Genomic DNA, 25,262 nt, shown 5'->3' on the forward strand with positions numbered 1-25,262 from the left:
ATTGTGTTTCTCACTTACAGGTTGTGGTGGGATTTTCAAGGCTCCCAGAGGAGAGATTCATTCTCCAAATTACCCCAACCATTATAGAGATAACACAGAATGCTCTTGGATAATTCAAGTTGAAAAACATCATCGTGTTCTCCTGAACTTCACTGACTTTGACCTTGAGCCTACAGACTCTTGTATTATGGTAAGTGATATAATCCAAAAATTTCTTCTATTCAAACATGGGTCAAAACAGAGCTATATAAACATATTTAGTGAGGATATTAGTTATTGGCATTTTCAGCATCAAATCAAAGCTAAGACATAGCAACTTAAAACATAAATATATTGCTGTATTGTTTTCTTTTTACCTAAACACAAAAGAGGTAAACAATATCAAAGTTTATTTAGCAGTTTTATTCCTGATCTACCATTATTAACTTCCACTGTACTTTTTATTTCATATAAAAATGACTGTAGTGTTTTTTTTCTGAATATCCTTGCTTCATATCTAGGAAAAGTGTGTATGGGTGTGTGTTTCATTAGTAAAGCAACATTCTACAAAGTACTTCTTACATATCACTGGTAAGAATAGTAAAAGATATCAGGAAAGAAGATGGGAATGTATTTGCCATAACTAGTTTAGATCAGTCATTATTAAGCTCCTGTGCTTCTTACAGGCTTTTGTTTTTCTTGAGGTTAGAACATCTTCACCTGCTAATTAAACAAATCAGTATTTTTATGGGAAATGACTGGGAGATGAGGAGAAGGAAAAGGGATGTGGCTATTTGTAGATTTGATGACAGTGTATTTATTGTTTTGCGTATAATGTAAGCATGAGTGGAGTTTAGTTTTCTTTTTGGTTACTGACTTTTTTTTTTTTTTTTTTTTTTGGTTTTTCGAGGTAGAGTCTCACTTTTTAGCCCAGGCTGACCTATATAGTCTCAGGGTGGCATCAAACTCATGGCAATCCACCTACCTCTGCTTCCCAAGTGCTGGGATTAAAAGCATGTGCCACCATGCCCAGCTGGTTACTGACTTTCTAACAAAAATTTTTCATGTTTAATTTGTATTGATAGACATATCATTCAATATATAACAGATTCCTTTGATTAAGGAATCTTTCTGTTTTAGCTCCATAACTGTTCTTGCACAAACTCCAACTGACTAGTTGTTTTGAATTTGATTCATGAAAACTCAAATGTGTTTCTATGTTTTTCAAAACAGTCAAGCATAATGGTGTGCATTTCAATTATTCTTTTCCAGATTAGATCATTAATACAAGTTTAGTTGATTTATAAGTATATATTGACATTCTAAACAAGACAACAGAGTGCAAGTTGGCAAGCGTCATACAAACTGAAGGGGTAGAACATCTACTTAATGCTAACTTGGCTTAAAAGCTGGATGAAAGTTAAAAGATTTATTTCTAGGTGCAACAATTAATTTACAAGTTAGTGCAAAATGTCCCAGTTAACATGTTAGGGAGATTTTGCCTATGGGGGGGTCACTAATCCAAAAGGAACAGCAGCACTTCTGAGAGTTCATGGACATTCATAGTCCAGAAAGGGCCAATAGTAGCACTTTTGAGAGTTTGGGGGACATAAAGGAACAAAGATGGAGTCCTAGCTCTGACTCAGGTTAAAGTCCTGCTAATGCATGTATGTCTCAGCTACAATGAAGGTGAGATGTCCTCCACAGAGAATGCTGCCCAGATTCAAATCACCCATGTGGCCTCCACAAATCTGCAGATGTGGAATTAGAGACATCCTTTATTGCTCATGCATTTAGGCATGGACATCCAGAAGAAGTAATTTAAAGTCATCTTCACCGGGAGAGGAACTCATTCTAAACCACATTTATGCCAATTTTATATGCAATAGCTAAAATACTATCAAAGATACATACGTATGTGAAGACTCAAGTCATAAATGAGTTAAAGACATAGTAACACAGTGTGAATGACAGGCAATGGAAACAAGCTCACAGCTGTGCCCAATACTGAAGTCACCAGGCACATGATTATATAGCTCCTGGAGATAAAAGTCCAACTGAACCACTCAGAAAAGAATTGTAAACTATAAAGGAAACTTTGCACATGTATAAAAGAGCTAACTAAAAATTTTAGAACCAATATACATGATATATAAAATGAAAACCTTAGTGTAGGGGTATTTTGGGAGAATAGGCCATGATAAAGAGAAAAATAATGAACTGGAATATAATTCAGATTAATTGACATAAAGAAAAACAGCATGGCTAAATACAGAATAAATACGGAAGATGGCTAGAGAGATGGCTCAATAGTTTAGTGTGCTTCCTGCATAAACATGGAGGCCACAGAAGGCCTGACAGACTACAGAGTTCAAATCTCCACAACCCGTGTGGCACAACTAGGCATGGCCACAACAGAGGAGCAGAGGCCAAGGATTGATGGACTTCTGAATAAAAAATAGCAAGCTGTAGGATCAGGAAGAGATTCTAGATAAACAAGAATGGACAGGAGAGTGATGGAGCAAGACATTCAACTGTTCCACTCCAGCCAAGACATGCCAGCATACCCTACTGAAGGCAAGCCCATGGGGCATTGCAGGGGCACTACATGTGCCCACAGAGAAGCAACAGGAATGCAGAAGAGAGGTTGAGGCCCATTTGAGGGCTGAAGAAATGGCCAATTAAATTGTCCTCCTTGCAAAGCCTCATGCTCCTTAGCAGCAGAGGAACGTGTTCATGAATGTTTCCAAAAGCCTGCTACCTAGCACATCCTGTGCTAGGACCCAGTACACTGTTGCAATGGTTATTAGAAGCCAGTAGAAATGATTCATTTGGGCCTGGAAGCCAGGAAAGCTTTCACACTGGAAATGGCATTTAAGTGGCAGTATCTCAATCACAGTGCACTCTCGAGGCGCTGAGGCCAGCAAGGGAAGCTTCAGGAAAGGTAAGTACACTGTGTGTAGAGAACAGACGGGTGCTAGGAAACATGGAGACCAAGGGCATTAAGTTTCCAAGTCTGACAAACTGTTTGTGCCCTAGTTAAAAATTTCAAACTATCCTATAAGCAATAAGAAGTCCATGAAAATTTTCTGAACAGAAAAGAATAAACTTACTCAAAACTCCATTTTACAATAGATAGTATTAGGAATGGGTTGGCAGAGAAAGAGAAAGTGGGATACAGACTGCTGGGAAGCTATGGGAAATGCTTGTGTCAGAGGTGATGAAAGCCTTATACTGGGTAATGAATGGCCTTGGGAGTAGAAAGAAGGAGCCATATTGGAGAACTGTTGTACTGGTAGATCACCAGGACTTAGAGGCTAAGTACATGATGGGGGTGGGTATGTGATAGGGAGAAATTAAAACTGTTTTCCTACCAGGCATGGTAGTACACATCTTTAATCCCAGCATTTGTGAGACAGAGGGAGGAGGATCATGAGTTTGAGGCCAGCCTGAGCGTACATAGTGAATTCCAGGTCAGCCTGGGCTAAATCAAGACCTTACCTCAAAAAATCAAAAAAAAATTTAATTAATTAAAACTGTTTTCTTAAACAATAGGTGAATGATAATGCCATTAGCTGAATAAAGGGGTATATTACAATGGATTTGGCTAGAAAAATTTAATTTTAAAATCTACCTATATTCCTTATTCCTTGTAGAGTTTGACATATGAGTTTACTGCTCAGGATGAGGTCTTACTTGGATTTATATATGGGGTAATTTTAAACACTTGGGTGGTTGTTAAAGTCATGAGAGTAGATGTGGTCACTTAAGGGAGAATTATAAAGAGAAAAGAGCCATATAAATTCTTAGGTGTAATACCATTGTTCAAGAGATGAGGGAGAGTTCAGAGATAAAGAAAGCTGAGAGAGAATACCCAGGAATGTAGGAGCAGAACTAGCAAAGTGTTCATATAGACACCAAAGGGAAGCCAAGTATGAGGAATAGGTGAGCAATGGTATCACATCCAGCAGAGGTCTCACAAAATGAGAATGTAAGGAAAGACAGCAAATTGTTTATCTTTGCCAGGTTGCTATGGGCAGTGGTAGAAGATTCTAAGTGCATTAGGAAGTACAGGACTTCTTGACCCTTTTCCTAGAATTATGGAAATAAATGGCACAGGAGGATAAAAGGCAGTGAGCTATGGGTGAAAAGAAGTCAACAGAAAGCTGTTTTTAAAAAGTCATGGAAAAGCTCACGTTATATCAAGACAGTGGAGCACTAGTGGAAAAGAGCTGATTGTAAGAGAAAAGCAGGATAACTTGTGTTATGAGGGCAGAGACCTAAAGAAGACTGTAGTTTGAATCTGAAATGCACCACAGGCTCATGGTCTCAAGATTACTCTATTTTTGGCTTCAGGTCTTACAGGAGGTGGGGCTGGCTAGCAGTTCTCTGCTTCCTGGTTTGCACAGGGCAAGCTGTCCTACCTGCTTCCGTAGATGGGGCCTCTCCCACAACTATACCGTCCTGCCATGATGAATTAAAATCACTGTGATCAGCAGCCCATGTAAATCTTTTCCCCTTAAGTTGCTTCTGTAGGTATTTTAGTAACAATAATACAGAACTCATAGAAAAGTCTAACTTGACCTATAAATTACATGTTTTAAAGTGAAAAACTGTGGGTACAGGATTAACCTGATTTACAAATTTATGCTGTGAATGGCATAAATTATACATAAAGTACATCATCTTTGCCTATACTATTAATAAATCACCCTTACAACAAGATAAGCAAATGCAAAAATCTGTAAAAGTAAATTGGAGTAGAATTCTATTGTGTACAGTTGCCAAGTACATTCATTTATAAGGATGGAGGTCTACAGAGGCTTGGAAACAGGCAGGCAATGCCCTGATGAGGCTGGAAGCTTGGCTCCAAGTTTTAATTAGTTGCCCAGGGATTCATGAAGGCCAGCATTGAAGCCCCAGCCATCTATCTTCATGGCCAGAGTGACACTGGATGTGAATTATACCCTAAAGTCCAATATCTTACATAATCATTCCTCAGCTTAAGGTCATACAAAGCCCGTCATTCATGCTGGAGACGCTCAATGTGGTTTTCAGGTCCTGCTGCTGAGACAGTCATTAACAAGTGTAAAAATAAGGAGCTGCCAGTGCTGTTGTCAGGCAGTGGTTATGTTCCAGGAGATTTTTGTAGAGCTCTAATGGCCCATTCAATACCAAGGTAGGTTATGTGTAGATGGGACCAGACAGCTTGATTTTTTTAAATTCTGTAATAATTTGAATTATTAGAGTAGAAAATGGGAATATTAACAAAAGCAGGGTTAATAAATACATAGAGTGCTCAAGTTAGAAGTGGACAGATTAAATATCACTTAGTAGCATATCCTTATTTAAAAAAAAAAAAAAAAAAAGAAATGAGTTCCAGAAGGGTCAAGGTCCAGGTGAAATAGAAATTAATAGCATGAAAAGAACTCATCAAAAAGCTTTATCACACTTCCTAAAGTAAGAACAAGTATTTTGGCACAATGTAAAAGTTATAATTCCATACAGATCCATGAATGGCAGAACAAAGGACAACTGGCAACATAAAGGGAGAAAATACTATCAGGGATGCTTTGGAGCCACTTTGACTTCTGTTTCCTGTTAACTCAGATTCATGTTATCACAAAAGGAAAAACTGTTAGTAATTTCAATATTGAATAGAAAGTGTCTTTGCTTTAAAGTCAGGTGGTCTGAATTCCCTTGATTGATGGATTGATTCAGTCAGTCACTCACTCAATCTGTCAGTCAGTCAGTCAGTCGTCTTAGGTGCTAGTTTTGTACTAGATATTGGTAGATCAACAAGTTTCTGGCCAAGGCCTGGGGATCTTTGTTTGCTCACATATAAAGTCAGGGGCCTGGTAAATCCAAACAAAAAGAGGGAAACTAAGGAAGAACCCCAGTTAGGGCTCCTCAGAGTAGCAAGAGGAGGAAAAGGTGGCAGGTCAATGTGCAGGCAGTCTGCCTCATATGGCCTCGCAGGTTCATTCTAGGATGAAGCACATGGGAGCTCTGGTTATACGCTCTAGAACTTTTTTTGTAGTAGTCCCAGTCTACACTGGACCCAAGTGGGGGTAGAGGAGATCTACAGGTAACCATGCCAGTACTCTAGGAACGAATGTCAAACTGCAGCAAGTACGGGAAACATGAAACTTAACAGGCACCAGTAATAGCTTCCACCCCTTTCATGCACTCCACAGTGGTCCTTATACCTGAAGGCAGCAGCCTGATGCATGAACTCCTAACAGACGCTTGGCTGAGTAGATGGGTAAATGAGTCTGCACTGTGCAGTCACTGGGGGCCTTTGTGAAAACTCACAGGAAACTGTGGGAAAACTGCTGTATTCCCTGTCTGGTACTGTGACTGACATCCAGCCTCACTCTGTTGAGCCACAGGAGGACCAAAGTAGCCAAGTTGTGTTTTCTAGAATTTCATGCTGCTGTAATAAAAGAGGGGATAAACTGATTATTTTGACTTCTATTAAATTGTTGATATCATCACAGAGAGCTCTTACATGGAGTCTAGACACAAATTTGGTAACATATTTGTCCCTTCTGCTCATTCTGGCGTTAATGAACCTCAGATTCTCTGGAATGACACATCTTGAGTCTTTCTTGCTAAAGCAGTGGTGGGAGCCCCTGACTGGGGATGGCTCTGTGTGGTCAGCACCAGAAAGGGACTCTATTACGTTTCCCTTCCTGAAAGCTAAGTATTACAGTGACCTCCAACTGCCAGCTTAATTGCTTAATGAGATTCTCCCTTCTGAGCTTTAGAGGTTGTAACTCTGTAATGTCTTCTTGCTTTATCTGAGCATTGCTGGCTGTGGCTTTGCTAGGCACACACACACACACACACACACACACACACACACACACACAGAGAGAGAGAGAGAGAGAGAGAGAGAGAGAGAGAGATTGAGAGAGAGAGAGAGAGAGAGAGAGAAACACACAGAGAGAGAAACACACAGAGAGAAATAGAGAGAAAAGAGGAAGGTAGCTCTGAGCACCCAAGCCGCAGGACTCTGACCTCTCAGCCTCTGCTCAGCTCAATGGAATGTATTTCCCAGGAAAATCAGTCAGGAAGAGATGAGAGCAAGCAGGCTACTGTCCCCATATAGCCTATCTTTGGGCCCAGAGGACACTGGGGTTAACAGAGTCAGAGTATGAGGGGGGCCGGGGGAGGCTTGCGATTAGTGATTGTCTTCTCTCTGAAGCTTTTGGTACAGATATAGGTGAGAGGTTTAACTTGTATTGAAACAACCCAGATCTTCCTCCTCACTCCAAGGCAGCGGCATCTGGTGTTCATATGATTGAAGAGAACGCTCAGCACGAAGCAGCGCAGGCATGTTAACAGTATCCACAATTTGTCTTATTTATTTTTATGACACCACCCTTGATATTTCCTTTTCAAAACACTATCTTTTCCTAAAGGGAGCCAAAAGAAACAGGACTAATAGAACCAGAGCTTCATGGAGACAATGGAAGCAATTCTTTAAATATTTACTGTTTTACAAGTTACACTACCACAGAAACTTCTGTACCTCTTTTCCTCCCACTCTTCCCTCCCTCCCTCCCTCCCTCTCTTTCTCCCTTCCTCCTTCTCTCTATTATACTTCCTCCTTCTCTCTTTACCTTTCTCCCTTTACCTCCCCCTTCCTCCTATCTTTCTCCTTTACTTCCTAAACTATCTGATAATGATATTTAAAGTATTTATTTGTGACTTGGTTTCCATAACCTTTTTAGCCATTTTCCTTCCACTGTCAAATTAATCCCAGATAGCTAGACATAGCAGTTTCACTTTCTGTCCCAACGCAGAGGGAGAAGTTGGCTTAAAGCCTCAGTTCTCACTCTGTGGACAGGGGATTGTGTTTTGTTTCCATGTCAGGTCTCTCTCTCTCTCTCTTTTTTCAGAATCTCTTAAATACTTTCTTATTTGTGAAAGTGGAATGGATATCTTAGATTTCTTTTTATACCATTATTTCCAGGAGTCTTTAGTAAGTGACTGCTTGTAGTAACTGCAAATTATTAGAGCTCATATTCTTTAAATTGTGAGGACTAAGTGAGGTAAAATAGAACATAAGGAATCAGAAAAACCTGAGATGTGAGACTGTGAATTTAAGTTCATATGTAAATTCAGAACAATATACCTGGAAAATATCAATGTTTGAGGAAACCCATGCTTCCTCCCTCCAGTCCCTCAAGAAAAGCTGCTGTAATGAGTAATCTTTTCATTTCCTTCCTTCCTTGCCTATATGGCTCTAACAGCTCAGATAATTTCCTGAGGGATTTCCTTCTTTGTCATTTAACATTTCCTCTATCTTGGAGACACCCTTGAAAATGGGAATACCATTAGCAGCTATACTACCATATATAATACATGAAGAAATCCTATGAACTCTCCATTCTCAAAGTAGACTTTGTACCTCAGTATAAATGAGCTGGGTAGTCCCCAAAGCATCATCTCCTTGCCTACAATTTTTGCCTTGGTAAGATATAAGACAACTGAAAACAGGAGAAGTAAATTACCATATGCAGCTAAAATCAATAAGGTTTAGAACAAAGTGGCCACATGAGGGGAGGACAAGGACTGAAAGGACAAGGTACAATTACAACAAAATCTAAGAACAAAATCACATTTAAGACTCAAGGATATAAAACTTGGGTTTATTTATTGGCCCAGATACTGAGCTTTTGCTTACACACCCTGCTGTTAACCATGCTGGGAATGCCATATATGTTCAGTGGAATAGAATGCATGACATATGTCAACCACTCTGAAATCCACAGTGCAAAGTAAGACTTTCTAATATATCCATAACGATGGGGAAACATTCATTCTGCTTCCAATGATCCCATGACTATCTTTCTAGAAGACCAAGGCCATCTCACCTAGCATCATACAGCTATGGCTTTTCAGGATTTTAGCAGGATGAATAAAGCTTGATTTTACCTTTCCCTTGGTTTAATCATAATTTGTCAAATGTCAGAAAGGTAGGATTTTCGGCTGGGAAGATGGCTCAGTTGTAGTGTAAGTATGACAACCTCAGTTCAAGATCCCCAGAACCCACGCTAAACCATACATGGTGACACATGTCTGTAATCTTCATGATCTAAAATGGAAGATGTAGAGACAGAAGAATCACCTGAATTGTGGCGCAGCTAGCCTGGTATGTGCAGCAGCAAAAATCAAGGTGGGAGGTGAAGACAGACATCCAAACTTGTCCTCTGATCTCCACAAATATGCTGTAGCATGTGTGCCCCTCATACATGCACACAAACATACTCAACAACCCCCCCCAACGGTCTTTGTACTACTCTGTATTGTTATGTACTTGAGGTCAAGTCACTTAAGTTTCCTGAGCCTAAGTTTTCCAAACTGTAAAATGGGGTTGTAGGAATAAGTAACATGAAAAATTGTATATAAAGTTCTTATCTTTGTTTAATACAGATAATATTTGCTGTTAATCCTAATTTTCCAATTACCAACACTTCTGTTATTACAATTTGTAGTAGTAATACTATTTTACTTGTCTTTAGCTATCTGTTTTAAAAATTGTGGGCCTTGGGGAAACCATACTGGACCCGTAATCCTCAGTTCATTGCTCATGGTCATCATTAATTCATAAACAGTCCTCACTTATTTTTAGAAATCTATTTTTTACAATATTTAAATATGGGGCTGGAGAGGTGGCTTAGCAGTTAAGGCACTTGCCTATGAAGCTAAAGAAACCAGGTTCTTTTCCCCAGTACCCACATAAGCCAAATGCACATGGTGTTGCATGTGTCTTGAGTTTGTTTGCAGTGGCTGGTGGCCCTGGTGTATCCATTTCCTCTCTGTCTTTCTCATTCTCTCTCTCATAAATAAAAAATATGAAAATATTAATTACGTTTTAACATAGTTTCGATATATTATCCTGAAAATCTTATCATGCATTAATTGTAGGGTTTTTTTGGTACTGTCCAGGAGATTCACAAATTAGTTAAGAGAGAGAGAAAGGTAATAGAGCACAAACTAAAAATACAAACATTTATAACTTCCCAGTTTCCTTTCATGGAAAGTTCAACATCTTCCTGCTTAGAGGACTGTAAATGTGCTGTGGGTTTTGCTTGTTGTTAAAGTGCTTTCTTCTTACTCTGGCTTATGGTAAGTTTAACCTCCACATTGTTGATAATTTGATCCCTGAGCAAAAGGGAAACAGGAAGGCATCAGCAGAAGCAGCTCCCCACCTCTTATTCCTCAACAATCTGAAGGGATGCATCCCCTTCCTAGAAATGAAAAGACAAGTGTTATTGAAGAAGATGAACCTAACTCTGCCCAGAAGTCATGAGCTTTGGACTGCAAGTGATGACTGACATTTTCGTCAGGCACCAAAAGCCATTTAATCACTGCTGGGTTTTGATCCCAGCAGAAGGGGCTGCAGGCTGGAGTCATGTGGCTGGCACCATGTCAAGCACATGTCCTTCAGTTCTCAAGTGAAGCCACCAGTGCTTGCTTATCTTGTCAGGCACAATTTCAAATTTAAAAATGTATTGACTTGCTCAGCTTTCCTTCTGTATCTCACAGTGAATCCATTTCCTTATCCCTGTTCCCCTCATCCCACCTTCATCTGCAGTCTCCTGCCTCAGTAAATACCAGAAACATGAAGTCAAGTGCCAAACTACTGGGATCTCTCCTTTATGTCTGCATTTTAATATTTTTAATTTTATTTATGTATTTATTTGACAGATAAACAGGGATATAGAGAGACAGAGAGAGAGAGAATGGGCACATCAGGGCCTCCAGCCACTGCACACAGACTCTATACATGTGCAACCCCTTGTACATCTGGCTAACCTGGGTCCTGGAGAATTGAATCTGGGTCCTTTGTCTTTGCAGGCAAATGCCTTAACCGCTAAGCCAGCCCTCCAGCCCAACTCTACATTTTAAAAAGAGCACATTGCATGATGTTTGTTTGGAGGCTGAATTGAAAGGTGACACAAATTTAAGGCAGAAAAAAAAATCGATCTAGGCAAGATCCAGACACTAGTATACCAAGAGGGTTTAGGAGGCATGTGGAGAAGGGAGGGAATCAATAGACACATGACACATCAGAGGAAACTGACCGCACACCCGTCTGCTGGGCTGGGGACATAAAGGAGAGATCCCAGTAGTTTGGCACTTGACTTCATGTTTCTGGTATTTACTGAGGCAGGAGACTGCAGATGAAGGTGGGATGAGGGGAACAGGGATAAGGAAATGGATTCACTGTGAGATACTGATCCCAGAGATGCTTAAATAATCACACCTGGTAAGCAGCTGCATTGTGCAATATGAACATGGAGCTTAGGAGAGAGGATTGTGGTACTGTTACAAACATGAGCAAATGTTTTGGAGATCAGGCAGTGAGATCAAATTAAATGGCATGAAAAATCGCGTGGCTTTAGATACTGTAGTCCTAAATGAATAGTGCATTGTCTACATAATCACATGTAGGAATGGATAGGCATTTAAAAATTTAATGTATATTTTGTTTATTGATTTTATATACACTTAAATGTAAAATATATAACTTATAATTACAGAAAACAAGAAATACGAAATTATTACCATCAATAGTATTTCATTTTGGATACAAATTACTCAAATTTAAGCATATTTCCTGCAGATCTTTCTCTCTGTACATACCAGAGGAAATCACAGACATGCACACACTCCTAACACATAAACATGCCCAGTTTACTTTTGTACCCTGCCTATTAGCGTTTCTCCAAAATTCACACTGATACCTGAATTCCCCAAAGTGATAGCACTCGAGGGTGTGGCCTTGGGCAGGTGGTTAGGTCATGAGAACAGGGCATATGCGTGGGGTCACTACCTTTATAAAATGGAGTCACCGAGCCCCTCACTCAGGTGACTAAGTAGCAGTACATCAGTCTGTGGATATGCAATCCTTCAACAGACTTTGGATCTGCTGGCACTTGAATCTTGGACTTCCTGATCTTCAAATACTTGTTGAGTATAAACCACCCACATGATGCTGTTCTTCTAGAGTACCTTGAACAGACTAAGACACTTTCTTAGACTCAACAGAATACATTGTCATTCCAACAAAACCTACTAAGGGTTTAATAGTTTCTTAACCAGTTTGTTATAGCTTTATTTTCCAATGAAGTAAATAGGAAACACATTTTAAAAAGAAGTAAAGAAAATGATAACAGACCCTAAGTGCAATTAGCATGCACTGATTGCACTGCATACTCCCTTGCTCAGACCCTAGGACAGACAGACAAGCATTAAAGGGAAGTGAAGGCATCAGTCTGGTTCTGTCTTCCCTTTGCAGTCACAACTCAGTCCATTTAGTTCATGTCTGCTTCTATCACTCCACACAGGCAACCTCCCTCTGTCCTCAAGAGACCTCCAAGTCACCATGTGGAGTGAAAAACACTGGTACTTCAGTAAAACTTCAGTAGAGCTTTCATTTTGCACCCTTTATTTTATCACTGTTCTATCACTGTATAACAAAGTATGGCTGACATAACGGCTTATGGCAGCTACTTTATAGTTTCCATGAGTTCAGAAACCCAGGTGTGGCTTATCTGGATCCTTCAGATTCAACCATGTTATTTTAGGCAAGATACAATGTCTTACAGGCTGTTGGATGGAGGCCTTCCTTAATTTTTTGCCATGGAAGCTTCTCCAGAGTGCCTCACAATACTTTCTTCATCAGAGCAACAAAGAAATCAAGTGAAGAGGTGCTAATAAGAAAGATGTAACCATATTTTGTAATTTAACAATGCAAGCAGTGATATCCAAACACTTTTTCAATATTCTGTTAATTTATAGCACGTCATTAGCTCTATCTCACAGTCACTGGGAAACTACACCAGGGAATGAATACCTGAAGTTGGGAGTCACTAGAAACCAAGTCAGAAGTTGTTTACCACTCGCCCATCTCTAGCTGCCTAACTTTCATCAGTTGCATCTCCCACAAAGCCTCTAAGTTTATCCACATTGTTGAAAATTTCCTTGGATTTCTATTCTTTTGTCTCCATTGCTTGCTAGCTCATTTCTTTCACTGTGATTTACTTCTCTGTCTCAACCTTAATAGCATGGGCTAAAAATCTATTCCACAGTTACTATGTACAAGGAGCTCTTCTAATTCTCTGTCTTTAACATCTAATTCTTACAAATAATATCAGTCATATATTCATATCAATTCCTTTTTACAAAGTAGAAAGCCAAGCAATGATTTGGAAACACAAAGGGGAGCAACTCGTCCTCAGTAACATAAAGAACATCTCCTTCTGTTTAATCCCCTATTCTGGAGCTTATAATGGTGTTACAAATAAAGACCATCTTCCTCTCTAAAAGAAGCTCTACTACCAATGTTTAAATAATGCACACAGTTACATAGTGCACATTTATATGGTCAACTTATGTATGGGAAGAGTAAAGGTTCTCATTGCCGGCTTCTTTATTTTTAGAAAGTACCATTCCTTAGGACTCTGAACATAGACTTGCCCCCCTTGCCAAATTTAAATTTCATAAGGAGGGGGGTCCTATTCTTTCAGGTGAATGGATTTATTTCCCTTGTCACTTGCTGTGTGACAAGAGTGACATATGTTAACCTTGGCAGTAGTTAACATTTACTCAAATCTTCTTCTGAGACCGAAATATCAATTATGAAAATTCATAAGATTTTGCCTGGCTAGTGCTCATTGTGTGGAAGGCTCTGATGGCATTGTAATGTGTCATGTGTTGAAGCAACTCTGGTACTCAGGATGAGTTGTGAGCCATTAACCCACCCCCTTTCATAGGTGAAATGCACCTGGAGGACAAGTGCATGGGGTTAGTTATGTCCTTGATTTCACCCCTGCCACTCCACCCATGATCTGGTGCACATTTGGCCTCTTTCCCCCTGGGAATAGCTTCTTACCCATGATTGTATTTATACAATGCACTCTGTGAAAGGACAACATTTTCTTACTGTTTCTTTCTTAACTCAATCTTTTGCTCTTAAAGACCACAAACTACCACATGTTAGTCATTACTGCATTGACTTCAACTATTCATGGTCTATTATGTGCCAGGTGCTGTACTTTTTGAAAAGTCTCTTATTCTTATATGATAAAGTTACAATTTGACATTGTAAGTATTTGTGCTGTAATCTTGAAAGTCTAAAAACTTCTTAGTATTTAATAAGCAACACCTGTTCCTGCTTTGAGAGCTGCTATAGCTAGAATTCTCAAAGATGGTGACTACTTTTTTTTTTCATAGATTCATCTTCAAAACGTTTATTTCATTAGGATCATAAAGAAAAGAATAGATTGCAATGTACAAAGTTTTCTTTTGTTTTTATATGGCACTGATATTTACTACCTAAGTAACAGTGCTGAAAATCAAGTCCTAGGCCTAGTCTTGACAGTAGACTTAATTAAAAATTATATAGGCTTTGTGACCATATGTGTGTGCAATAGTAATACAATTCCCTAGCTTTGCCTTAAGAATGAGCTAGAAATAAGGGACAAAGTTATTGATAGCTTTCATGATTATAAAATTTTAAATAAATAGGAGCAAGTATTCACATGTTTTCCTCCTTGAAGTATTTTCTTGTAACTTTGCAAATTAAAAATTTAAATATAATATCAATTAATATATAACTATTAATTTCACTCTCAAATAAGAGAAATAATTTTGCAAATATAGGTTGTGGTGGTTTGAATATGGTAGTTTTGTTTATTTTTATTTACTTATTTGTGAGTGACAGAGAGAAAGAGAAAGAGGGAGAGAGAGAAAGAGAATGGGCATACCAGGGCCTCCAGCCACAGCAAACGAACTCCAGATGCATGTACCCCCTTGTGCATATAGCTAATGTGGGTCCTGGGGAATCAAGCCTCGAACCAGGGTCCTTAGGCTTCACAGGCAAGCACTTCACCATTAAGCAATCTCTCCAGCCCTGAATATGGTAGTTTGAATGTATGGCCTCTTAGACTCAGGTGTTTTACTAAACTTGATCTAGCAACTTGAACCCCTAGCAGGCAGATCCCTGCTACAGGGGCGTGTCACTGGAGCCGGATCTTGAGTCCAGCATGACGGTGTGTGGACAGCAGTTAGAGCTATCATGGTTGGTACTTACTGGTTTTGTGGTGCTGGCTGTTTGGTGATGTCTCTCTGCTATGATCTGTGGAAATGAGCCAGCTTCTCCTGCCATTACAGAACTTCCCCTGTACTCTCTAAGCCTGAAGAAAGCCCTTCCTTCCCTAAGCTGCTTCTGATGAGGTGTTTGTCCCAGCAATGCAGAACTGACTACAACACAATTTAAAAAAATACTTCCTCATTGATAATCTGAGATTTTTTCATTCCAAAACATGGCAGTTAGGTATATATAAATTAACTACACTTATAAGCTTGGCAATTAACTAATTATTTAGCCCATGTCCAGTGTCTTGGTATGTATTCCAACGTGAACTTGAACTAAATTCTGGGATTGCAGGTATGTGCCAACAACCTGCTATCCCAAGCATTTTTAAAAGGAATTTCATAACATAAATTTCGGTGAGAGAAGAATGCTGCTGACAAGCTGAGGGATTTTGGATAAGTTACCAGCTTACATTATTACGTTTCTGGCTGGAGAGGTATCTAAGTCCATAAAGTACTTGCCTATCTCAAGATAAAGAACTTGTATGGTGCCTTAGGAATGATACATGTAGGTTTTTCTTTGGCTCCACATGCACAGGCACATGTAAACACATATCTGGACACACATGTGCATCTGCACACACACATATACATATCCACAAGTTGCTGAGTTTCTTACTTGAAATGGTGACTCATCTTTATTTCATGGCTGTTTGTTCTTGTGTTCATTCTTAATCACACATTTTTAGTACATGTGAGTATGGCCCACCTTAATGTCATAAGAGAAAGGAGGGCAATATGAAGCTCAGCATTTCTAGTTTATGATGACATTCAGAGGTATAATAGTGCCTCTGGGGGGGAAAAAACTCCTACTGAAAACTTTATAAAATGTCCTTTGAACTGACCAAATGTCCAGACATTATCCTGTAACTCTATGGAAAGACAATAAAATAAAAGTAGATGTTCTTGATCTAGCAAATGTGAGTTTCACTGGCTCATTGGTGTGCAGGCAGTCCACAGAATGTATGCCTTGCTATTTTTCTTACTTTTATCTATTTAGGCATATGATGGCTCAAGTTCTGCTACCCTCCGCCTTGCCCGTTTGTGTGGAAGACAGCTGCCACCTAACTCTATCACCTCTTCAGGAAACAGCCTTTTTGTGAGGTTCCAATCTGGCTCTTCCAGACAGAGCAGAGGCTTCCGAGCTCAATTTAAGCAAGGCAAGTACCCCATTGTCTCCTGAGCCCTCTGCATTACTATAATAAAAGAACAGCCCTTAGAAACTGATCGCAGCTTCCTAGTTAGCAAGCAAAGGTTTAAATAAGGAGGAATTATGATGTAATTATTCCAGCTGCACCTACCTTTGATGTTGTCCTTGTCTACTTTAGATGATGCTAACATCCTGGGGTCTGCATATTTATCAAACATTGTGTCCTCAGTGTTTCTAGAAATGCTTAACATTTCTTCTAATACTAGATAGGTATAAAAAGATTTTATCCAAACTAATTTATGTAGCACCTATCCATGAATATACAGCAGTATCTCACAATCTTTGTGTATAATGCATATTCCTAGCCCCCAAGAATTGGTTTCTCCTGGGTGAATCCTGCTAAGGAGTTAGTGTTGTTTTCCATTGTTTGTGTTCTGAAGTCACTGCTTCACAGTTTACTTGCCAAGACCGTTTCTCCCATTAGCTTTTATCTGGCATTTCTCAGACATTGATCCTTTATTCAGTTATCATGAAAGGAACCCAGAGTTTGAGGGATTGTTGGTTGGTTTGTATATAACAATGATTTTTTTTTAACTAGGATAACTCAGATCATCCACGTCAAATAAGTTTAACCTGGTTAATCATAACATCCATGTCAGTGGCTTCCAAAGTGAAAATCTGGGTGGGAACAGTTTCTGAGTCAAGGTCTCCCAATGTTGCATTTACAAGCAAGATAAGTGATGTGTCCATCATTCTCAGTCATTACAAAGAAAATAAGCTTTTGTAACTTCTTTTTAACATTTAATTATTTCCTTATGTGCTCCTTCAGAGTAAAATGTCCTCTTTAGTTCTTATCTGGACTACTGAAAGTGCCTGTCCCCATATTCCTCTAACGTCACTGGCAGAAACCCTGCTCTAATAATGCCATTGAAGGCCCCTATGCCTGTCCTGTCTCTATATGGCATAAAGGATGAAGGCCAAATCCTTCTCCCTGGGAACCAAGGGTCCAAGAACTTACCCTGACCTCTTTCCAGTACTGCCTCCAACACTCTGGAAGCCCCACATGCATCAGTGAATTCTGCACAGACGTGGCTCTCTTCTTCCTTCTGCCATCTCTTCCCTGACTCCCTTCTGCCCCTTGCTCTTGCCTCCATGGCAGCCTGGGGGAGACTGCAGGAGCAGCACACTCCCCCACCCTCAGATCTCTGAGCCGCTCTCACAGTGGTCATTCTTACTAACGGAGTGTTTTCTAGGGCGGGGGGGGGGAGTGGAGGTCATTTATAAGCAGCTTATCACAATTCTTGTCATTTATAAGTGGACAGAATAAGTGAATCAAGGCCACAGCCTTGTTTGAATGATTCAGCCAATTCATACCCTTTTAATCTGCTGTTCTGATCCACTGCTCCACTTCCTGTCGTTGAACAATATCATTATCCATGTGATGTGGGCTTCCATTTTCTGATGGTTTGTGCGCAACTTCCTTGGTAGAGAGCTTGCTTAGCATGCATTACAGAAATAAGGAGAAAACACTTTTGTTTTGTAGAGTTAGTAGGAATGAAAGTATATGACATAATGTTTGTGCTCCCCAGTTTGTGGAGGCCACATCCTCATTGACTCCTCTGATACGATTTCCTCTCCATTGTTCCCTGAGAACTATCCAGACAATGAGAACTGCAGCTGGATAATTCAAGCTCAACCTCCATGTAAGTAACAAATCTGAAAAGGAGAGAACTCCAGGGCAATCCTGTCTGCGGGGAAAATCAATCTGTCATTCTCTTATCTCCTCAGTGATAACAACTGATATCTGTCCTGTTCTGTTTGAAGCCCCTGTTCCTGATATGCATGGAAAATAAGCATTTTCTACTCTTATATGGAAGCTTTTTTTACTGTTCCATACTAACTTAAAAGTACAGGCCTACAACCCAAATACTCTAAAGGCCAAGGCAGGAGAATTGTGAGTTGGAAACAAGCCTGGACTTACCAGTCAGTTCAAAGACAGCTTGACTTATATATAAAGAGACCTGGTCTTTAAACTGCTAAGAGCGGGGCAGTGGGTTAGATGGGATGTATCTCAGTTGGTAGAGTGCTTGCATAACATGTAGGAGGCCCTGGGTTCCTCTCCCAGAACCATATAAACCTGGCTGGGTGGTGCATGTCTATAGCCCCAGTGCTCAAAAGATGGTAACGGGAAGTCAAAAGCTCAATGTCATCTTTAGCTAAATAGTGAGTTCTAAATGAGGCCAGTCTGGGATACCTGAGACCCTGTTTCAAAAATAAATAAACAAATGAAAGCACAAAGGTTGAGAATATAGCTTATAGAGTGCTTGCCTCATGCACAAGACCCCAGGTTCAATCCTCAGTACTGTAAAATGATATTCTTATTTTGTGCATCTGGCTTTACGTGGGTACTGGTGAACTGAACATAGGCCATTAGGCTTTGCAGACAAACATTCAGCCATCTGTCCAGCCCCAACATTATTATTTTAATTTTGATGTATAGGCATGTATGTGAGATTTGGAGGAAGCAAAAATAATTGATAAGTAAGTAGCTTTTGGCATGTGTGACTTGAGTATGGAAGGTGCTCAGGTCAGTTGCTGAATGAACAAGTGAATGACAAGAACCGCAGACCAGAGAGCTGCCTTATGAATGGAGAATGCAATGTTACAAGCTATTGATCTCCAAAGGTAAAACTAATTATAAAAGCTAGTCTCTCCTACCATGCATGGTTTTTAAAATTTTAAACACAGAGCTGGAAGAGTCAGTAAGTGCTTACTTTATTTTCCTTTTGGGATCCTAGAATTATATTTTCTGACTTACTAACAACCTATCCACAGTGACTGACAGAGTACATGAGGAGAGAGCCTCTGAAGGCATGAAAATAGGACTCCAAAGGGATGACCTTGGCCCCGTTATATGTCTTGTTTCATTTAAACCATGTCCTTTAAGGTTTATGGAAAAAAAAATATATATATAGTTGAGACACATTGCAAGAAAGTCATTACATTCTCTCCTCAGCTCTGTAATTAATGACCTGTGTGAAAATAGGCAAGTTACTTAAGCTAACTAGGCCCTAGCACAAAATAATTTTCAAGAGTTTGCCTTAAATATTATCTAATACTTCCCATAGAGTTGTTAAGAGTTAACAAGCTGATAACACCTTTATGGCAGGCATGAGGTATAGATGGTGATGTCATCCTCTGCCACTGCTGATGGAGAGGGCTGAGCCTGACCTAAGCGAGACTGAGAAGTCTCTTCCCTTGGTCCGAGTGGTTATGAACCTAAGTATTATTTCCTAATGATTTGTAAAAGCATTTAGAAGAAAGATCTCATTGATTCAAGGACAAGAAAAGGAAAATATCTCATTCTGAAGATTGCAGATTCTGGACGAACAAAAAAAGGAAAATGTACCCAGGCACTTGCTGTTCTGAAAGTAATTCAAAGCTTTCTTGGTAAATAAATGGGAACCTCTAGGGCACTAGCTCTGGCCTAAAAATAAACTTGTGCTAGGATATGCATGTGTCTGAAAGAAGCTCAACCTATGCAAGTATATGGAAACAGCTCGAATCTAAGGGAACCGAGGAAAATGCTTGTGAGAGGAATAGCCATGGAAACATAAAAACGTGTAAAGACTATTTTACAGCAAGATAGTTTCCCATAGTCTCTGGGATAAGCCTACCCAAGAGTCCTGTTATTTACCGTGCCTGGCATTTCAGATTCTACAGGTGTTTTCAAAAGCATGCATTCTCTTACTCTTCAAAGGAACCCCTGGGCATGAAGCCGTGCCCTTCCCTCAGTGTACCCACTCCACCCCTGTGCAAAGCTGCCAAATCCCCTCTTCCCTGCTGTAGTACCAGAGGCTGTCTCTCTATTCTGTTTGCCAGTATTGTCTTAGTAAATCATCCCCCTCTCTCTTTTCTTACAGTCAATCATATCACTCTCTCTTTTACCCATTTTGGACTGGAAAGAAGTACAAGTTGTAGACGAGACTTTTTAGAAATCCTGGATGGCAACGACAATGATGCGCCTGTCCGAGGTAGTGGGGCATTCACTCACAGCCGTGGGCTTGCCTGTGCTATTTACATATTTATATGCTGTCATTCAAAGTTAGAGTGTTTCTAAAAAGTATAAAGAGCTTCATAAGCCACATAAGAATAATCAGAGAGCAAGAAAGAAATTTATGTGGGCTTCAAGAAACTCAGCCTGTCTATTGTATTCAAGAAAGTAAATACTTTGTGTATAATGTGTATAATTTTTAACTAAAACTTACAAGTCTGTAGTAATAGTGGAATGTAGTCCATTCCAGCATGTAGATGGAATTCTTTCACAAATTTCTGGTTAATATTTAAAAATGGTCTTTTCATCCAAATTAACATGTTTTTTCTTTGATGTCAGTGGAACAACATTTTTTAATTAATTAATTAAGTTAAAAATCTATCATTTCGGGAGGGCTGGAGAGAGTTAAGGTGCTTACCTGCAAAGCCAAAGGATCTCAGTTCGATTCCCCAGGACCCATGTAATTCAGATGCACAAAGTGGTACATGCATCTGGAGTTCATTTGCAGTGGCTGGAAGCCCCCCTACCCCTCTCCCTCCTTACCTCTCTCAAATAAATAAATAAAAATAAAATATTCTGAAAATCTACCATTTTGTTTGGTAGACATCTCAGTAAAATTGAAGTATCTGGTTTCTAAATGCTTTCAAGCAAAATAATCTCAAATGATTTTTTAATAATTTTTGTTGTTTATTTATTTATTTGAGAGCAACAGACAGAGAGAGAAAGAGGCAGACAGAAAGAGAGAGAATGGGCGTGTCAGGGCCTCCAGCCACTGCAAGCATACTCCAGATGCGTGCACCCCCTTGTGCATCTGGCTAACGTGGGTCCTGGGGAACTGAGCTTCGAACCAGGGTCTTTAAGCTTCACATGCAAGCGCTTAACTGGTAAGCCATCTCTCCCGCCCATCTCAAATGATGTAAGACTTTTTTCTAAGTTTACTAACTTGACTCTTGTCAGACAAATTTCTCATCTCACAAGGGAAGATAAACTCTGTTAGAGATGGCTCTGTTTGCTTATTGTTATTTCTTAATCCTGAGAGAAGAGTGGGAACCATTGCTTCCCCCCCATGCTGTAGACATACCTCTCACTGTATTTATTGTCTGAGAAGTTTGTCCATAAGTGACCAAAGATGAGGATATGTTACTTAACAAACACTCATACTGAACTACCTTGTGCTGAGTACTAACTAGGCTAACTGCTTTAGAAATGGTAACTAAATCCTTACACCCTCATGATACAGTTTCAATATGTCCCCTTTTACTTGGGGAAACCTAAGTGAATCATACCTATATAGCTGTCGTTAGGGCACATAGCTAGTAAATGGAAAGCCAAGTATTCAATCCACAGAATCTGGCTCTACCATCTACTCCTTCCTGCAGTCCAATAGCCCAAGACTCTAACTATGAGTGCATTGGCTCAGCATTGAACTGGTTAGCAGAGTTTACATTTACATTTAAAGCCTGGTCCTTTGTCCCCCTGTTTATCTCACCTTTGTAAATTAACCTGGACATATTTCTTATACACTCAGTTCTCGGGCATTAGGCCAAACAATCATTCTGGCTTAAGTAATTTTCACAGTGATTTCTTCTGTGTGCTTGTGTCTCTTGTACACGATGTGTATGTGACCTCTACCGTGGCATTGTTCTTCTTGTTGCTGTTTGCATTCTTCAGGCCGCTACTGTGGCAGCTCCCTGCCACATCCCATTGTGTCCTTCAGCAGTGCTCTGACGCTGAGGTTCGTCTCTAATTCTGGAGGCAGGTATAGTGGTTTCCATGCTGTAGTTTCTGCATCAACATCAGGTAAGAGATATTAACAAATGACTCTTCCAGGTCACTAGACATGTGGTAGAAATTCTTGGTTTGTTATTTGGGACTCTTTTACTCTCAAAGTTGGGAGCTAGTTCCCTGAGCTAGCCTCTTTTCTTCTCTCTAGATGCCATGTAAGTTCTAACAATACTGAACTCTAGAAGTAAAGAAAATTGGCTGAAAACCTGGCTGTATTTTAGCAAAATCTTATCAACTTGGAGACTTGCTTTATACCATGTTGGTAACATGTTTGTTAAGGCAATCCATGACTGCCAGAGTCTGATGGAGACTCTCATGGGTAGGAGAAGAAAGACATTCATCTAGCACTGAGCTTCTTGGCCAAAACATGGCTGTGTTGACTGCCAGGTCCCTCCTAAAAAGTTGAAGAACTTGAAGCCTAGTTGCGTTTCAGTATTCTTTCCAGAAAGAGAAGATGGGAAAGTGTCTTGTCTTCCAGGGCAGGGCTGGAGATCATTCTGCTTACAAAAACCAAGATGGGGGCATGATTGAAAACAAGTTCTCGACTACTCAGAGCTATAGTTCATGGGCAGAGAAGGCTTATAGACAAGGCTACAGAGATCCCCTCTGGCCATCACACTCAGTGGCTCTTTATTTACTGTTATGAGACTCTTTCCTTTATTATATTTAGCACGGAGTTGTGATTCTGAATGTGAGATGGACATACTGTTCCTTTTTGTTTTTTTGAGGTAGGGTCTCATTCTAGCCCAGGCTAACCGGGAACTCACTCTGTAGTCTCAGGCTGGCCTTGAACTCATGGTGATCCTCCTGCCTCAGCCTCCCAAGTGCTGGGATTAAAGGTGTGTGCCACCATGGCCGGCCATACTGTTCCTTTTGATGCTGATAATAGCTCCAGTGTTCTTCCTTTACTTTTTCATCTGAAACTGCCTTTATATCTCTTTTCTTCCAGCTTGCGGTGGAAACTTCTACACAGTTGATGGTATCTTCAACAGCCCTGGTTACCCAGAAGTTTATCCCTCTAATGTGGAATGTGTCTGGAATATTGCCAGCTCCCCTGGCAACCAGCTGCAGCTGTCTTTTTTGTGAGTGCTTTGCTGCAGTGTATTGTTTCAGTGCTAATTGATGTTCAGGAAGGAAGTGCAGTGACTAAGACAGACAGCTAGCAGCATATGTGTCCAAGTAATTACAGTGGTAACCTTAGGAAGTTGTCTTTCCCCAAATTTCTTTAGTTTTAGTCACAATTTGTGCTATAAATAGCCGAGTATTCTCTCAACTATGGTCCCAGAGTCCCACACTAATCTTACTGGAAATACATTATTGAATTCTTGCTGAATGAATTTGTGAAATATTCATGTTTATCAAATAACAATTTTATGTTTTCTTGGAATTAGGCACATTTGAAAATGAGTTTTTTTTTTCTTCCAGCTCATTACTCCTCTGTCCATTAAACTTTCTTTACACATATATTTTATCCCTATTCCAACCCAACTCTGCTTCTCCTATCAGAAGAATGGTCTTTGAAGTGCTTTTGAACTTAGCAGTTGATTTGTAAAATAACTTTTATATAGAATTGTAAACCTTTTTGAATATGGTCTATGGACTTGGAATGAGCAGTTGAATTTGCCACATTCTAATCTGCCTTTGGTTAAACTCAGCAGTAATATTAGTGTCCCCCAAAGGGAGATGGAAAATGCATCTGCTGTTTGGGTTGGGAGGCTTTAATCAGCAAGGGGAGAGGTGCTGATGACATACCACATTGATAGTAGATGCTTAAGGAGCATAGAATGAAGATATGTTAGCATTTAAATTTCCTTCTTAACAGTCATATACCACACTATATTACATATTATTACATTTAAAAATGAGCACTGTAGTTGGAAGTGTTGATTCTGTTTTGTTGTTGCTGGTGTTTTTGAGCTTGGGTCACAATATTTAGCCCATACTGGGTTCAAACTTGTGATTGTCCTGTCCCACCCTTCTATACTGGCATTATAGGCATGTGTCACCAAAAAAAAGCCTAAATATTAAAATGTGTCTCAGTGTTGATAGGAAAGAACTATTGTGAGGACTTAACCTATTTCTTCAAAAGGCTGCTCTTGGGCTGAGGAGATGGTTCAGTGGTTAAAGATATTCACTTGTGGAAAGTCTACCAGTATGGGTCCCCAGTACTCATGTAAAGCAGATGCACAAAGTAGGGCATACATCTGAACTTCATTTGCAGTGATAAGAGGTCCTGGTGTGTCCATACTCACTCATTCTCTCTTGCTCCTCCCTTTCTCTCTTCTTACAAATAAATACATAAATAAAATCATTTAAGTATAAAAATAAAAAGTAACTTTCTTTTTAAAAAGGCTACTCTTCTTTTTAGACATGCCAACTTGTGCATGAAGAAGCAATGAATAAGGGGAGACAACAATCCTGTTCGTGGAGCAAATTCAATCATTTTATGATGCTCTCTTTAATCCATCAGTAAAACCATGCCTCTTCAGGTGCAGGTGGCACTGTATGATAAAGGCAGTCTCTGGGCACCTGAAAGACAAGGCAAACAAGGAACAGCATGGGGAGAAAGTTGATTTCCTTCACTAAATTCACAATGTTTCCTTTTTAAATTTTTTATTTTATTTTTTATTTATTTATTTGAGAAAAAGCGAGTAAGGGGCAGATAGAGAGGGAGCAAGAATGAGTGTGCAAGGGCCTCCAGTCACTGCAAGTGAACTCCAGATGCATGTGTTACCCTGTGCATCTGGCTTATGTGGGTCCTGAGGAGTGGAACCTGGGTTCTTTGGCTTTGCAGGCAAATGCCTAACCACTAAGACATCTCTCCAGCCCTAAAATCACAATGTTTCCTATGGGAACAAAGCTATGCCTATAAGATTTGTACCTGATGTCTATTTATTCTTGTATTTAACAAATACCAAGACCCTAAGCACATGGTACACACTGCTTCCTGCTAGATGCTTTACATAGTGCTGAGTGAAACAGTATCACTGTCCTCATGATGAAAGCCAAGGCTTTCATTTGGCCTGCTAGACCTCACGGCTCATCAAGTGTGCTGCATCTCTTTTGGTCTTCTTTCTTGGTCTCTACCACATTCATATTGTTGACCATCCTAAGGTTCAG

At 39.8% G+C, this 25,262-nt stretch overlaps 1 protein-coding gene across 1 annotated transcript in view; it reads left to right on the forward strand.

The window, feature by feature from the left end:
- Cubn (cubilin) overlaps positions 1-25,262 on the forward strand; it is a 255,894-nt gene that overhangs the window by 116,584 nt on the left and 114,048 nt on the right. The window contains exons 31-36 of the mRNA XM_045135128.1: positions 21-190; positions 16,154-16,313; positions 17,893-18,006; positions 20,227-20,337; positions 22,029-22,157; positions 23,092-23,224. Coding sequence (XP_044991063.1) covers positions 21-190; positions 16,154-16,313; positions 17,893-18,006; positions 20,227-20,337; positions 22,029-22,157; positions 23,092-23,224 — 817 coding nt within the window. The remainder of the gene's footprint in view (positions 1-20; positions 191-16,153; positions 16,314-17,892; positions 18,007-20,226; positions 20,338-22,028; positions 22,158-23,091; positions 23,225-25,262) is intronic.

The sequence above is a fragment of the Jaculus jaculus genome, chromosome 15, assembly GCF_020740685.1.
Source record: "Jaculus jaculus isolate mJacJac1 chromosome 15, mJacJac1.mat.Y.cur, whole genome shotgun sequence".
NCBI lineage: Eukaryota > Metazoa > Chordata > Mammalia > Rodentia > Dipodidae > Jaculus > Jaculus jaculus.